This window comes from Carlito syrichta, unplaced genomic scaffold (assembly GCF_000164805.1).
Source record: "Carlito syrichta isolate Samal-C Ts95f unplaced genomic scaffold, Tarsius_syrichta-2.0.1 Scaffold71970, whole genome shotgun sequence".
Lineage (NCBI taxonomy): Eukaryota > Metazoa > Chordata > Mammalia > Primates > Tarsiidae > Carlito > Carlito syrichta.
In genome coordinates this window covers 140,419-153,540 of record NW_007016066.1, presented here as the reverse complement: position 1 = coordinate 153,540, position 13,122 = coordinate 140,419, and the positions used below count along the sequence as shown (strand labels likewise).

Here is a 13,122-nt window from a genome sequence, read left to right as displayed (position 1 = left end):
TGATGATAATGAAAACTCTGTTATGGAATGTTAACTTGGTGTACCTGCAGTAGGGGAGGGGAGCAGTGGCAATTTTGTATTATCTTGAAAAATCAGTGGTGCACATAACCATTGTCCCTGAAGTTTCACTTCTGTGTTCATACCTCTGCATACACATGTGCAAAATGATGCATATGAAGTTATTCATTATCACATTGTTGGTAACAATGAATGAATGGAAACAACCTAGGTGCTCTGAAAGAGCGATGGGTCAGCACACTGCAGAGTCTGCATGGGCTCTCATGCTGTGCAGCTGCTACACAGAACATGGTAGCTCCATTTGCTCTGATGTAAAGAGATTTCCAAGGCATATTATTAAGTAAAAAACAGAAGATGCAGAACCAGATGGGTGATCTGTTTCCATTTGCGGAGGCAAAAGAAAGAATGCATGTACAAATGTACGTACTGTATAGATTTGTAAGTGCAGGGCCCGCCTTTGGGGTGGTATAATGGAAATTAAGATGGTCCCCGGTGGCTGGATGTGGGGACCAGGGAGATGCATTTGCATTGCACTCCAGTTTCTGGGACTGTGTTGCCTCTTCAGTAACCATTTAAAGCACATCGCTGGGTGGTCCAAAGATCTCCTGCGTGCAGGTCCATGCGACCCCCCAGCTGCTCCTCCATGACGTCTGAGTTAAAGTAACTCCCAACCACCACTGCATACTTCACTGTTTACAACTAACAGAGATGTGCACCACCCACCGTCTCCCCTTTCTTCCTCTCCCCTTGGGATTCTCATGTGCTGGGGGTCTCTGCTGGGGACAAAAGATATGCGCACATGGACACAGGGTATGAAGACTGAAGGGAGACCCCAGGGGGGATCATCTTGGCCTCTGGACCCCAGCCCCTGTGTTTGCTTCCTGTCCTCCAGGCACGCCCCAAAGGCGAGGGTCTGACTCCGTACCAGGGCAAGAAGCGCTGCTTCGGCGAGTACAAGTGTCCCAAGTGCAAGAGAAAATGGATGAGTGGGAACTCCTGGGCCAACATGGGGCAGGAGTGCATCAAGTGTCACATCAACGTGTACCCGCACAAGCAGGTGAGCGGGCCGGGGCGAGGCCTTCTCTGAAGGACCACGGGTGGGTGACTTCTCCCTTACTGGGCCTCAGTTTACCCCTCACGCTGTAAGGATGAGACCAGACCTTTCTGTTCTCCCATTATCTCATCTGAAGTGGGGCAGGAGAGAGGGAAGGAGAGGAGGATGAAGGGGCAGCTGCCCCACCCCATGTTGCTCAGGGGAATTTTGAAACAAATGGGGACAAGCTCTTCCCAGGGAGGCCCTTGTTGTGAGATAAGCTGGGATGTGGAGGCAGCAAGAAGCTGCAGAAAACAAGCATTTCATCCCTTTTCCCATCCAGTGGGCAAGTAGGGGTTGGGGGCATGAACATAGCTCTTCCCAGGGATGCCCTGAGAAGGCCAAGCAGGAGGTGATATGCAGGTGGGGACCTGGGGAGGGGAGAGCTAGGTCTGTCAGGTGGGAGGCTGGTTGTCCTGGGAGGACAGTGCAGCAGGTGCAAATGCCCTGAGGCTGTAAGGACTAGGGTGCTCAAGGCCCACAGCTCAGTGAGGAAGCGGGAAGGTGGAGCGAGGGGGATGGGGTGGGAAGCTAAGCAGGCACCACCAGACCTTGGAGCCACCCGAGGCAGCCCGAGAGCAGCAGGGCTTTTGGCTTCATTTTCAGACACTCACTCTGGCTGTGTGTGGAGACTAGTCTGGGTGAGGGGAGGTGAAAGTGGGGAAGCCAGTGGGAAAGCCAATGCCAGGGTCCCCATGTGAGCTGGGAGAGACTGAGCTCAGAGGTGGCCCTGGAGCTGGACTGACACCAAGCGTCACCAGAATGGTAGCGGCACATGAGGGAACGGCAGGCAGCCGGGAGAACAGTCCCGTTCCAGGCTTGAGCTTCAAAGTGTGGCCGTTCCTGGGTCAGGCAGCCTGAGCTGGGGGGTGGGGGTGGGGGGTGGGACCCAGGGGACAGAGACAGAAGCAGGAGTTCTCGATACACATGATATATTTGTAAAATTTCAGCCAGAGATGTCAAGAAGGCAGTTGGATTTGTTCTTCAGACGCTCATATGGATGTCACAGTGGCTTGTACTGAATTGGGCAGCAATGATCTGAAGGTGTTTGGGGAATGGGTGAGATTTCCTGCAACAAGAAGGTAGACCCGGCCAGTAGAGGAGAATGCCCCACCGAGTGTTGCTGAATCCCAGTGTTCCAGATGGGGGAGAAAGACTCAGTAAAGAGGAGAACCAGGGAGTGTGGAGTCCTAGAGGCCGGGACTGGGAAGTGCTTGAGGGTTGGCTGGAGCTGGATGTCAGGTATAGACCCCAGAAAAGTGCCCTGGAGATTCAGCAGTACACACTTGGGCCTCCAAGCTTGGTGGAGTATCACTTTTGCCTGGACTTGAACCACTCCCAAGGTTGGAGAAGCTCCAAAGCGAATGCCCACCAGTTCAGGCATGGAGGCTGGAGAAGAGGTGGCAATCTGTAGCCGACTGGGTGGCCGGGCCATGTCTGTGGAGCAGTGACTGGAGAGGCTGGTCTGGATCTGGCTGCAGAGGGAGAACCTCGAGGCCCACTCTCTCAAGGTGGGGTTGGCTGTGGAGAGCATCCCAGCAACAGTAGCGTCCCAGGCCAGGGGAGGTTTGTGATCCCAGCTGTGATGGAAGGTGTCAGTTTGGGCCAGGTACAGTGGCTCACACCTGTAATTCCAGCACTTGGGAAGGCCACAGCAAGTGGATTGCCTGAGCCCAGAAGTTTGAGACCAGCCTGGGCAACATAGTGAGACACCTGTCTCTACAAAAAATAAAAATAAATTGGGAATGGTGGTGCACGCCTGTAGTCTCAGCTACTCAGGAGGCTGAAGTGGGAGGATCTCCTGAGCACAGGAAGTTGAGGCTGCAGTGAGCTGTGACTGTGCCACTGCACTCCAGCCTGGGTGACGGAGTGAGACCCTGTCTCAGGAAAAAAAAAAAAAAAAGACATCAACCTGGTACTGTGACTTTTTCCAGCGCTGCTTGGTGGGCAGGTGTCAGCCACACTCAGGGAACAGGAGGGTCCGTGGGGTCGAGTGTTCCAGAGGGAAGATGATCGGGGAGTCAGGCATATCTGCAGAAGTGTGATGATCATGCGTCATCCTGGGGTGACAGCTAGAGGGCAGGGCAGGGATGCCAGAGATGGACAGGGAGAATACGCTGGGACTGGGGGGCTGGGTGGAGTCAGTGGGCAGTCAGTCAGTGGGCAGGAAGGAGAGGAGGTGGGAGCCAGAGGGGTGGTTTCTGAAGAGGACTGTGTCCAGGGTGTGACCGAGGGGGTGGCGGAACAGAAAGGTCACTCTCAGTGAGGTAGTGGGGGAACTGAGGAGCCAGGGGTGGGGCGGACCTTCCGTCTGTGCTGAGTCACCAAAGAAGGATGGCGGGATGGGATGGGGGGTGGAGACCTTGGGAACTGTAGAGGAGGGCTCCCTGAGGCAGTGATGTGAGGCTGTGCTCTGATGGGGATAAAAGGTCGGTGGACAAGGGGGCTGTGGAGGGGCAGCAGGCGAAGGGCCCTGGCATGCTGGAGCAGAGTGTGGGCGCTCCTTTAGGACTTTATGCCTGTCATTCCCTAGGCCACCCCAGGAGGTCAGCCCTACTGTTTCCCCATTTTACAGAAGAGGAAACTGAGGCACAGGGTGTAAGTGATTCACCCAGTGGTTTCTGAAGAGGGACCCAGTTTGGGGCTGGAGGATCGTGTGGAACTTGAAAGAGGCAGATGAGTGGCCTGGGCGGGAGAAGGTGGGGAGGGAGGACAGGTCGGGGTGGCTGGCTGGGGACAAGAGCTAGACATAGTCCAGTTTCTGCAGGGCCTCAGACGCCAGGGGCTGCGTGGGTCTGTGCTGACAGCCTGGGGGCCCGGTTCTTACTATTCTCATACTCTCCACGACCCAAGCAGAGAGGCAGGGCCCAGTCCGTACACCCAAGGCCCTAGAAAGCCGCCTACCTGCAGTGGTTCCAGCCTCCTGGGCCCCTCCCTTGCCCCAGCATCTGGCCAAGCAGGGATCCTCACCACGTCCCTTCCACGATGCCAGGCCCGTTACTGTCTTGTACCACCCTTTCCCGGCCAGCCATGGCCTTACCTGTCTCATGGTCTCTATCCTGCCAAGCTCGGTCCCCGCAGCCTTTCTGACCACCCGTTCCCCATCTCCATACTCAAGATCCAAGTCTCCAAGGGCCCTGTCTGGAAGGATCTATCAAGAGAAATGCCCCCCTTCCCCAGGCGTGTGTGCATTGGGGACACTGAGGCCCCAAGAGGAGATGGGACTTGAGCGGGGGGCATCCAGGTTCTGGGACCCAGGTCAGTCACTACCCAGCCCCTCAGTCTCCTGGCTTGCAAGCTGGGGAGGGGGTGTGGGATGGTGCCTCTCCTGCCTCCAGAGCCTTTGAAGAGTGGAAGGCAGTGAGCCCTCCTCCTCTTGGCGTCCCGCGGAGGGGGCTGGCTCTCCTGCCTCCTGAGCTCTGACCCGCAAGGGCACTGTCTCCTGAGAGCCCTCCACTTCTCCCCTGCCCCTGCCACATCTGTTTCCTGTCAGGCTCCAGCTGCGCCTCCCCCCTGCCAGGCCTGTCCCCCACAAGAAGAAAACACTAATGGGCTTTGCCTTGCTGCAAGGGGTGGGGGTGGCTCTCAGCCAATCAGTCCCAGCTGCCGGCCGCTTTCCCTCCATGGTGAGAGAGTTGTCATGCCAGCGTCCCGGCACTCCCCACCCACGGCAGGCTGAGCAGTCAGGCCAGGACCCACGGTGGGAGGTGGCACCCATCGGGGCACTGCCAAGGAGGAGGCACAGCTCAGATGAGCCCGGTGGGGGAGGGGGGCTGGTGAGGATGTCGCAAGGACATTTCCACAGAGACTCAGCTGGTTCCCCAGCCCCCAGCCTGCCCCAACCCCACATAGTACATGATATTAATACCTGCCAACACAGTGTCAGGCACTGTTCCAGTCACCTTGCATATATTAGCTTATTGCTCTTTACAACAGCCCTATCAAGTAGGTACTCTTATTCACCCCATTTTATGGAGGAGAAAATGGAGGCCCAAAGAGATTAAATGGTCTACTAAAGGTCACACAGCAATGAGTAAATCTTGCAAAGCTCCTTACGGCTACAAAGTACTTTAGACTATCATCTCATTTACTTGTCTCTCGATCACACACACACAGACATGAAAAACTAGGGCCCAGGTACAGAAGGGTAAGGTGAGGTTGGTTCTAGGGGAGAAAGAGTATATACCCCAACAGCCCTCAGCTGGTGGGTGGCAGAACTGGCATGCAAAGCTCTGTCTGTCTGACTCCAGTGACACCGTGTCACGTGGAGACATTGCAGAAGACACCAGCAGAAGAGTTTCGCAGAATAGTCTTCGGGACAGGCTGAAGATGATCCCCTCAGGCCTCCTGGAGCCTCTGCCCCCAGCCCTGGGCCTGCTGAACCTCTGTCAGCCCCTGGGTTGAAGACCCAGAAGGCAGAGGCCCCGTCAGGGTGGGCACAGCTGAGCAGGTGCCAGTGAATTCCCAGGGGAGAGTGCTGTGCCCATGAAGAGAGCCACCCCTCTCCCCAGCGCAGAAGGGTGCTGCCTTGGGACAGAAAGCCAGGAGTCCAGACTAGGAGAAGAGGGAGTGCTGCTGGCTTTTAGGGAGCCCTGAGCCCTAGGATAGAGCAGCCAGTAGGACTGACTGCCAGGCAGTGGGCAGGTGCCCCTGTGGCTCAGGGATTAGAAACAGCATGTGTGGCTGGTTCTTCACTGCAGACCCTGAGGCAAACCCCTTCACAGTGAGTCTTGGAGTCTCAGTTTCCCCATCTGTGAGGTGAATGGCAATGCACCACACACAGAGAGACTGTGAGGTTAGGTGGCCGGACTTGGGTGACAGTGCTTTGCCACATAAAGTATAAGCCGTGGGGAGCAAGGGAGGGTTGGGCCTACCTACTCTGGCATCTCCTGGAAAACTGGGTCTGTTGTGCCTAGCACCAGTCCAGATTATAAGCATCCAGCAGGATGTAAGGGGAGGGAGTGGTGGGCGGAGCAGTGGGGAGCTGGCAGGGAGGGAACTGGAAGTCAGGTTGAGTTCGGTTTGGTGGAGGGGACATTCACTGCACTAGTCAGACCTTCCTGGCTGTGTCAGACAGAGTCTGTGGGCTCCCGTGTGGCTAGGATCTCCAGGAGGAGGGGACTGAGACTCAGACTGCAGCTCAAGGTCAGAAGTTTTCTTACAGTGCAGGCAGGAAACTGAGCTGTGAGCTCTCCAGCCCTGGGGGCATGCAGGCCAAGGTCTCCACGGGATGTCTAGCAGAGCAAGGACATGACCTTCCTAGGCCCACCTTGGGATGCTGGCTGCAGTTCTGAGTGACCTTCTACCAGCTGGTTTCCCCCTCTTGTCCCCCTCTTATCAATAATAGGAATAAATGCCAATAACTTCTGCCTGCCATGCTGTTTCTATTCGTTATCTACATGGAGTTGTCTGTTGAGAAAACTGGTTATCAACTTCTGTTACAGACGAGGAAGTGGAGGATCAGAGGAGTCAGGTGGCCTGCCCTAGGTCACACAGCTCATAAGTAGCAGAGCCAGTGTTCGTGCCTAGGTTTCACAGGAAGTCAGTCTCCCTCCTCTCCCCTGGCCTAGATGCAGGCCGGACAGGGAAGCCAGCCATCTGAAAGCCCTTTGCAGTGAAGCCAAGGCGCCTGTCCTCTGTATAGGCCTTTGCTTTGTGGCTTTATGCCTGGAAGCACAGGGGATGGGTTTTATGATTCCAGAGGGGCAAGTGGAGTTCCTGGATCAGAACCCTGCCTACCCCGAGCCACCCCCTCACCCTTGCTTTCTAGAATCTTCTGACTCATCCATTCCTCAGACTGTTCTGAGTGTCCACTCGGGGCCAGGACTGTGGACAGAAAAGCCAGTGTGCTACTTCTGAGCCGTTCACGATCGGGACAGTGCCCGTCCTCCACTGCCCTCACCTGACCACCCTGGGACATGGTCTGCATCCAAGGTTCCCTTACCCCGAGCTAGCCTAAAGTTCCTGCCCCCTCTCCCGGGCAACGCATCACGCACAGAGAGGCTGTGAGGCTCCGAGAGGCAGGCGGGCCCGGGTGCCTTGGCTGAAACCATCTCTGTGACCAAGTCCTGCGTGCTCTCTCCCCTCCCCGCCTTCTCCGTGTCTCTCTGTTACTCTTGTCTCTTGAGTCCCCGAGTCCATGCAGAAGACCCTTCTGCAGGAAGGCTCAGTGAGAGAAAGCAGCATTCCTGTGCACCAGCCAAGAAACTGCCCACTTGGGAGGTGCCCCTCATGGCCCCCAGAAACTTCCCTGGAAGGCAAGCCTTTGTAGGCTTTGGAGAGTCAGGCAGGGAGGGGAGAGGGAGCAGGGAATCTCCCTATCTAACAGAAACATGCAGTGTACACTGTCCAGTTTACAAGCATTTGGTGTCCCTCTGGATCCTTCTAGTACCCTGCAAGTAACGCACTCTGAATGACCCACTTCACAGATATGAAAACCAAGGCTCCCTGAGGTCACGCAGTGAGTGGTGGCACGTAGGCCTGGCACGGTAGATCTGCCTTTTCTGGGCCTCTGTTTCCCTTTTAGAAAACTGAGATTCCATTCTTGAAGCCCCTCAACAAACAGGGCAGGTACCGGGCCAGCCCTGGGATGTGAGGTCAATTACAACCTTGGCTTTGGGGCAGGCACATTGGCTCAAACTTGTAAACCCAGCATGTGGGGAGATCTAGGAGGGAGGATTGCTTGAACTCAGGAGTTCAAACTGCAGCAAGCTATGGTTGTGCCACTGTGCTCCAGCCTGGCCAACAGAGCAAGACCCTGTCTCTGAAAAAGCAAACAAAAGCAGAAAGCACCCAGCAGGTTGCTGACATGGAGCTCACAGCTGGCTTCCCCCACGCCTGAGGTACTGTGATTATGTCCAGTTTGGGCTTCCCTTGAGACCTGAGGCTGCACAAGCAGGGGTGGGAGTGACAGGCAGCCAAGGAGGAAGTGCCAGATGCTGGGAATCAGATGAGCGTTTGGGTCTCCCTTGCTCTGAGCCTCGTTTCCTCATGTGGACAGTCTGCATCCCTGTCGTGACTCTCTCCTGGACTTCGTGAGCATCAGGCGGTAGCTGCATAGAGGGTCCTAGGCAGAGCAAAGTGGTGCATATGCCCAGAGTTCCAGGCATGAGACCCTGTCCCACAGCTTGGGCTCCAGCACAGGCCTTTGCCTGTGGCTTACAGACAGGAGAGACAGGAGGACCCTGGGTGCCTTGACTGAAACCATGTCTATGACCAAATTGTATGCTTTCCCCGCCTCTCCCCACCTTCTCTGTGTCTCTCTGACTGTTACTCTGTCTCTCTCTGTCTCTGGATATGTCTTTCTGTCTCTGTCTGGCCCCCCCCCATATATCTGTCTCTTCTGTCTCTGTCTCTCTCTCTGTCTGTGTGTTTCTCTGTCTGTCTCTGTCTCTGTGGATGTGTCACTGTTCTCTGTGTGTTCCTCTCTGTCTCTGTCTCCCTGTACTGCTCCCTGCTTCTCTCTGTTTCTTTCTCTCCACCCCGCCCCCACCTCGTGTCCCTTCCTCCTCTCCACAGAGACCCCTGGAGAAGCCCGACGGCCTGGACGTGTCCGACCAGAGCAAGGAGCATCCCCAGCATCTCTGCGAGAAGTGCAAGGTGCTGGGCTACTATTGCCGCCGTGTGCAGTGACTGGCTGCCTGCCTGCCTGCACCCACAGCTGCCCCCCTGCCTGCCCGAGGAGACACTGCCTCCCCTGTGCTGCTCCTGCTCTGAGGGGCTGTGTGTCCCCCTGTGCGTGGGGCATCCTTGCAGGCCCACAGGTCTGGGCGGGGGCTTCTTAGGGTCCTTGTCTCGTGTGTGTTGACAAACACTGTTACTGACACCGCTGCGCCCACAGGTCAGAGAGGGCAGGGTCCCTTGACGGGTGGTCTTGGAGTCTCCGTGGGGTGAGAGGAAAAGGTAAGCAGAGGCCGGTGTCCAAGACCCCGCAGAGCCCTAGGTATCCCCTCACGCTCTCCTCTGAGAGTCCCTTTGGGGTGAGCAGCCTCATATTGGCTACAAGTGCACTAAATTTACTGTGAATCCCAAAGCCTGCAGGGACCGTCTCCCTGAGACCAGCCAGGCTGCCTTCTCCCACAGAACCTTCCACATCACCCTGAGTGGAAAGCCACTCTTGGAAGTCCCTATGTTTCTGTCCTTTTTAAGTCAGCAAATGCAGTGCAGTGAGCACTGTATGTCCTACCAGCTGCTGGGGAGTGGGCCTCTCTGTTCCCTGTCCGTGTTGAGCCCTAAGCCCTGACTGCCTCTGATGTCACTGGTGTGGCACCGGGTGTGCCCCCTCCAGCCTCTGAGGGCTCAGACAGGAGAGGTCGGTGCAGGGGTGGCTGAACATTAACAGTGGACAGGTGTGTCCTGGATCACACTGGGCAGTGCCGTCAACAACGTCCACCAGACACTGTTCCCACTGGCTTGAGTTTCGTTGGCCCCATGCCCTTCCCTCCCCCTTCCACCCACACAGAGGGTCCACAACCCCAAGAAGGTTGTAGGGCCCAGTACAGAAGCCACTCTGGCAGGAAGGGCACAGGCCTGGCATCCTGGACACTTTGGCTCAAGTCCTGGCCTTGCTGCCGACTCACTGTATCACCTTGGGCGAGAACGGCTTATCTCTGGGCCTCAGTTTCCCTGTTAGTGGAGTGAGAGCATGACACTGGAGAGCACAGAGGCCTGTTTCAGTTATGTTCTGAGATTCGGGCGGGCTGAGTGCCGTCTCCGGGAGCAGAGCTTTATTTGGAGAGTTTCGCCCAGGACCATGGGAGAAACCTCTTGGGCGCCAGGTTCTTCACACCATGACCTCTCAATTGGTCACTTAGGAAGTCAGGCCTCAGGATGCTGAGTCCTCTCCTGCTGCCCCCTGTGGCCCCACCCCTGCAGAAGTCGAGAATGATCCCCTACTCCTCCCTGCCCAGGCCTCTCCAGTCCCTGAGGTGGGGCACCCTGAGACAAACTACGGAACCTCTCGTGTTTAAAATGGGGACGATGATTTCCTACCTCCCAAGGGAGCAGAGAAGCCTCTGGCGCGGCCCATGGTCAGGGAGCCTGGAGTCCTGGCTGGCAGGACCGCGTGCTCCTCTCTCCCTTCCGGATGAGAAGTCCCGTTTCAGTTGTCTTAGCCTCCTTCCTTTTTTCCCAGGGAGAGAGTCAGGACTGGACTGCTTGATTTTGCCCCAACATTATGCCTCTGTGGGGGAAAAAAAAAATCAGACCACGAAATGAGCCTGAAATTCAGTGTTTACCACAGCTCAAGGACACCCACCCAGTGTTCAGGTGCCTTTTGTTTTCAAATGAAAATGCTTTGTACAACTGAGGAGTTACAGTGAAGTGTTAACCAGGGGTCCAGGGAGCGAGTCGAAAAGATGGAGTGAGTGTGTTTGCAGCCAGGGGCTGCAGGGTAGATTCTGGGGGGCCATACCTTCTGAGCACTTAAAGAAAGTGTATTTGCTGTGGGCTGGGCGGGAGGCTGCAGACATCCCGCCACCATGGGGGACTGCCACTGAGGACTCCCCACACCTGCTGCTCTCTGTCCACTCCAGGGCGTGGAGGTGAGCTGGGGTTGGCCTCAGCCCCAGGCTTCTGCCCCTGAGGAGAATCTGTCACTGGCAGTCATCCTACCACTTCTAAAGAGATTGTTCGCAGTGATGGGCTTCCAGGGACATGGCCCCACAGGGGGACATTGGCTCAAGGATGCTTCGGGACTGCCAACGGGGCTGCAAAGGTGAGGGCAGCCCATACTCTCAGAAGAACCCAGGCTCCAGACTGATGGAAGCCAGGGCCTTCTCTGCACAGGCCAACGGAGATGGCTTGTGGCCTTGTCAGTGGACTTAGTCCAGCAGGTAGCCACTGCCCGACCATCTGTGCAGCTCAGGCTACCTCAGGGTTGCTCTCTCCCACCTGAGGCTGCCCCTCTGCACACCCACCTACACCCCAGCATTGTTCTGGCTGAATCTGGACTCTCCCTGTGGTCAGCAGACGCCAATGCTGTCCAAGCTGGGTGCTGTGAGAATTAAGTGCTCAGAGGGCCTGGGAGCCCAGGGGACAAGAAAGCCTGTGGTTTTAGTACGTTCAAAAGGGACAATCGTTTGCAGTCAGTAGATCTAGAGATCTAGTTGGAAGATCATGGTGTTTACCCCCATATGAAGTATTCAATAGCTCTACTTGTGAATTTGTATTTATTTTGAGTTATACTTGACACAGAAGTCCTTTTTTTTAAAAAAAAATACTATGTGTGTATTTTGAAAAAAATTCATAGATGTTAAAATTTCTGCATGGTTACCAGTTTTTCTCACAACACTGAATTTGGTAGCTTCTCCCGAAAAATCTTCACGGTGATTTTTGTCTGTATATATTTGAGGGCCTTTTTTAAAAAAAAAAAAAAGAAAGAAAGAAAGAAAAGAAAAGAAAAATATAATAGCTTGATTTTTGAGATAAAAAACAAAAAGAGAGGCATTTTCAAAACTTCAGAACTTTCAGGAGGGCAATAAAATATCAAACAAAGATTTCTGGAAGTATTTTGCAAACCTTTTGATTGAGCTGCAAGAAAATATTTATGATGAGAACTTTTTTTTCTCTTACTGGATTTTTGGTTGTTTTTGTTTGTTTTTTTTACTATGCTTTGGTCTGTAAAAAGTATGCAACTGAACTACATTAAGAAGGAAATATTGTCTACATAGAATATTATATGAAGTTGGTACATAATTCTGATGAGAAAAAAAAAATCTTTGCAATTCTTTAAGCCATATTGTTATTCTGTATTTTCCTTGGATGAAAATATCAGTATTAAGTAGCCAGCATATTATTCAAGTGTTTAGACATATTAATATGTTCTTGTCCTGTATTTATACATATGTGTATTTTGGAAAGTGTTGCCTTTTTTAAGGGAAGCTATTATTAGCTACATAGCAAAAAAGGGAATGGTGACCCCTTTGTGCCTCTTCCGCTGAGGATAACAAACAGCATTGTAATCCATTCTCTCGCACCTTCTTCTTATTATCTTGTTATTAGGGTTTTATTAGGGAGCAGGCGTGGGAAGAGGACGCATTTCATGAACCGGCCCCTCTGTGGTCCGCCAGCCCTTGGCCTGGCTGGGGGACTCCAGATCAGTCAGACCCCAGGAAGAGGGAGCAAGAGGCTGACTTCTCCACATCCCTCTCTGGAGTTTTGCCATCTGAGCCACGCCTCGGGGCCATGCTCCTTATACTTGGTTATGTCAACCAGAGCCCTGCCCCGGCCCTCCAACCTCTAATAGACTTGAATCTACTCTAAACGAATATTTAATCCAACCTCACTACATCATAGCCCAGTGCAACAACTAACTTGTGAGTGACATGTGGCCTCCAGCAGGGTGGTCCAGCGGTTCCCATCGGGGGGAGGGGGGCTGGGGGCAGCGGGTGCTCGTGTTCTCTGTTGCCAACCTCGCCATCTGGCCTCCTCCGCCCCTGTGCAGTGACCCTGTCCGTGTCTGTATCTGTTTATACGTGTGAGTCCAGCTAAAAAGACAAACAGAACCCGTGGGCCCGGCTTGGAGGGCGTGTGGAGAGCTCCAAGCCTCTCCGAAGGGCCGACCTCGGGATGGCATTCCGTTGTGTGCCTTATTCCTGGAGAATCTGTATAATCTGTATACGGCTTGCCTATAGAAATATAGCCTTTTCATGCTGTATTAAAAGGACTTTTAAAAGCACAAGAGGCTCATGTGTTTCCTTGTTTACACAGACCGTGGGGGGGGGGGGGGTGACGCGGACGTTTTCACAGGCAGAGAGAGAGCGGGTGTGGGAGGGACTTGGAGCGCCCCCCCAGCTCTTGCGGGTCATCTTGTCCTTGCCCTGCCCCCATGCCGTTAATTTGCCTCCTCCCACCCCCTCTGCCCCCAAGTGGACATTCTGCCTGGTAAAGGCCCTCCCCAAATAGGGCCCCAGACTGGAGATTGTAGGCAGATTAGGTCACGCGTTAGCTCAGCGTGGGGGGGGACTCCTGGGTAACCATATATAGGAGTGAATCTTCCTCGGAGAGGCGGT

At 54.4% G+C, this 13,122-nt stretch overlaps 1 protein-coding gene across 1 annotated transcript in view; it reads left to right on the top strand.

Moving 5' to 3' along the window:
- Positions 1 to 12,788, top strand: part of ZCCHC24 (zinc finger CCHC-type containing 24) — a 60,743-nt gene extending 47,955 nt beyond the window's left edge. Inside the window, exons 3-6 of the mRNA XM_008052759.2 lie at positions 911 to 1,075; positions 8,630 to 9,013; positions 10,645 to 10,826; positions 12,113 to 12,788. Of these exons, the coding sequence (XP_008050950.1) occupies positions 911 to 1,075; positions 8,630 to 8,743 (279 nt within the window). The 3' untranslated portion in view covers positions 8,744 to 9,013; positions 10,645 to 10,826; positions 12,113 to 12,788. The remainder of the gene's footprint in view (positions 1 to 910; positions 1,076 to 8,629; positions 9,014 to 10,644; positions 10,827 to 12,112) is intronic.
- The last annotated feature ends 334 nt before the right edge of the window (positions 12,789 to 13,122 follow it).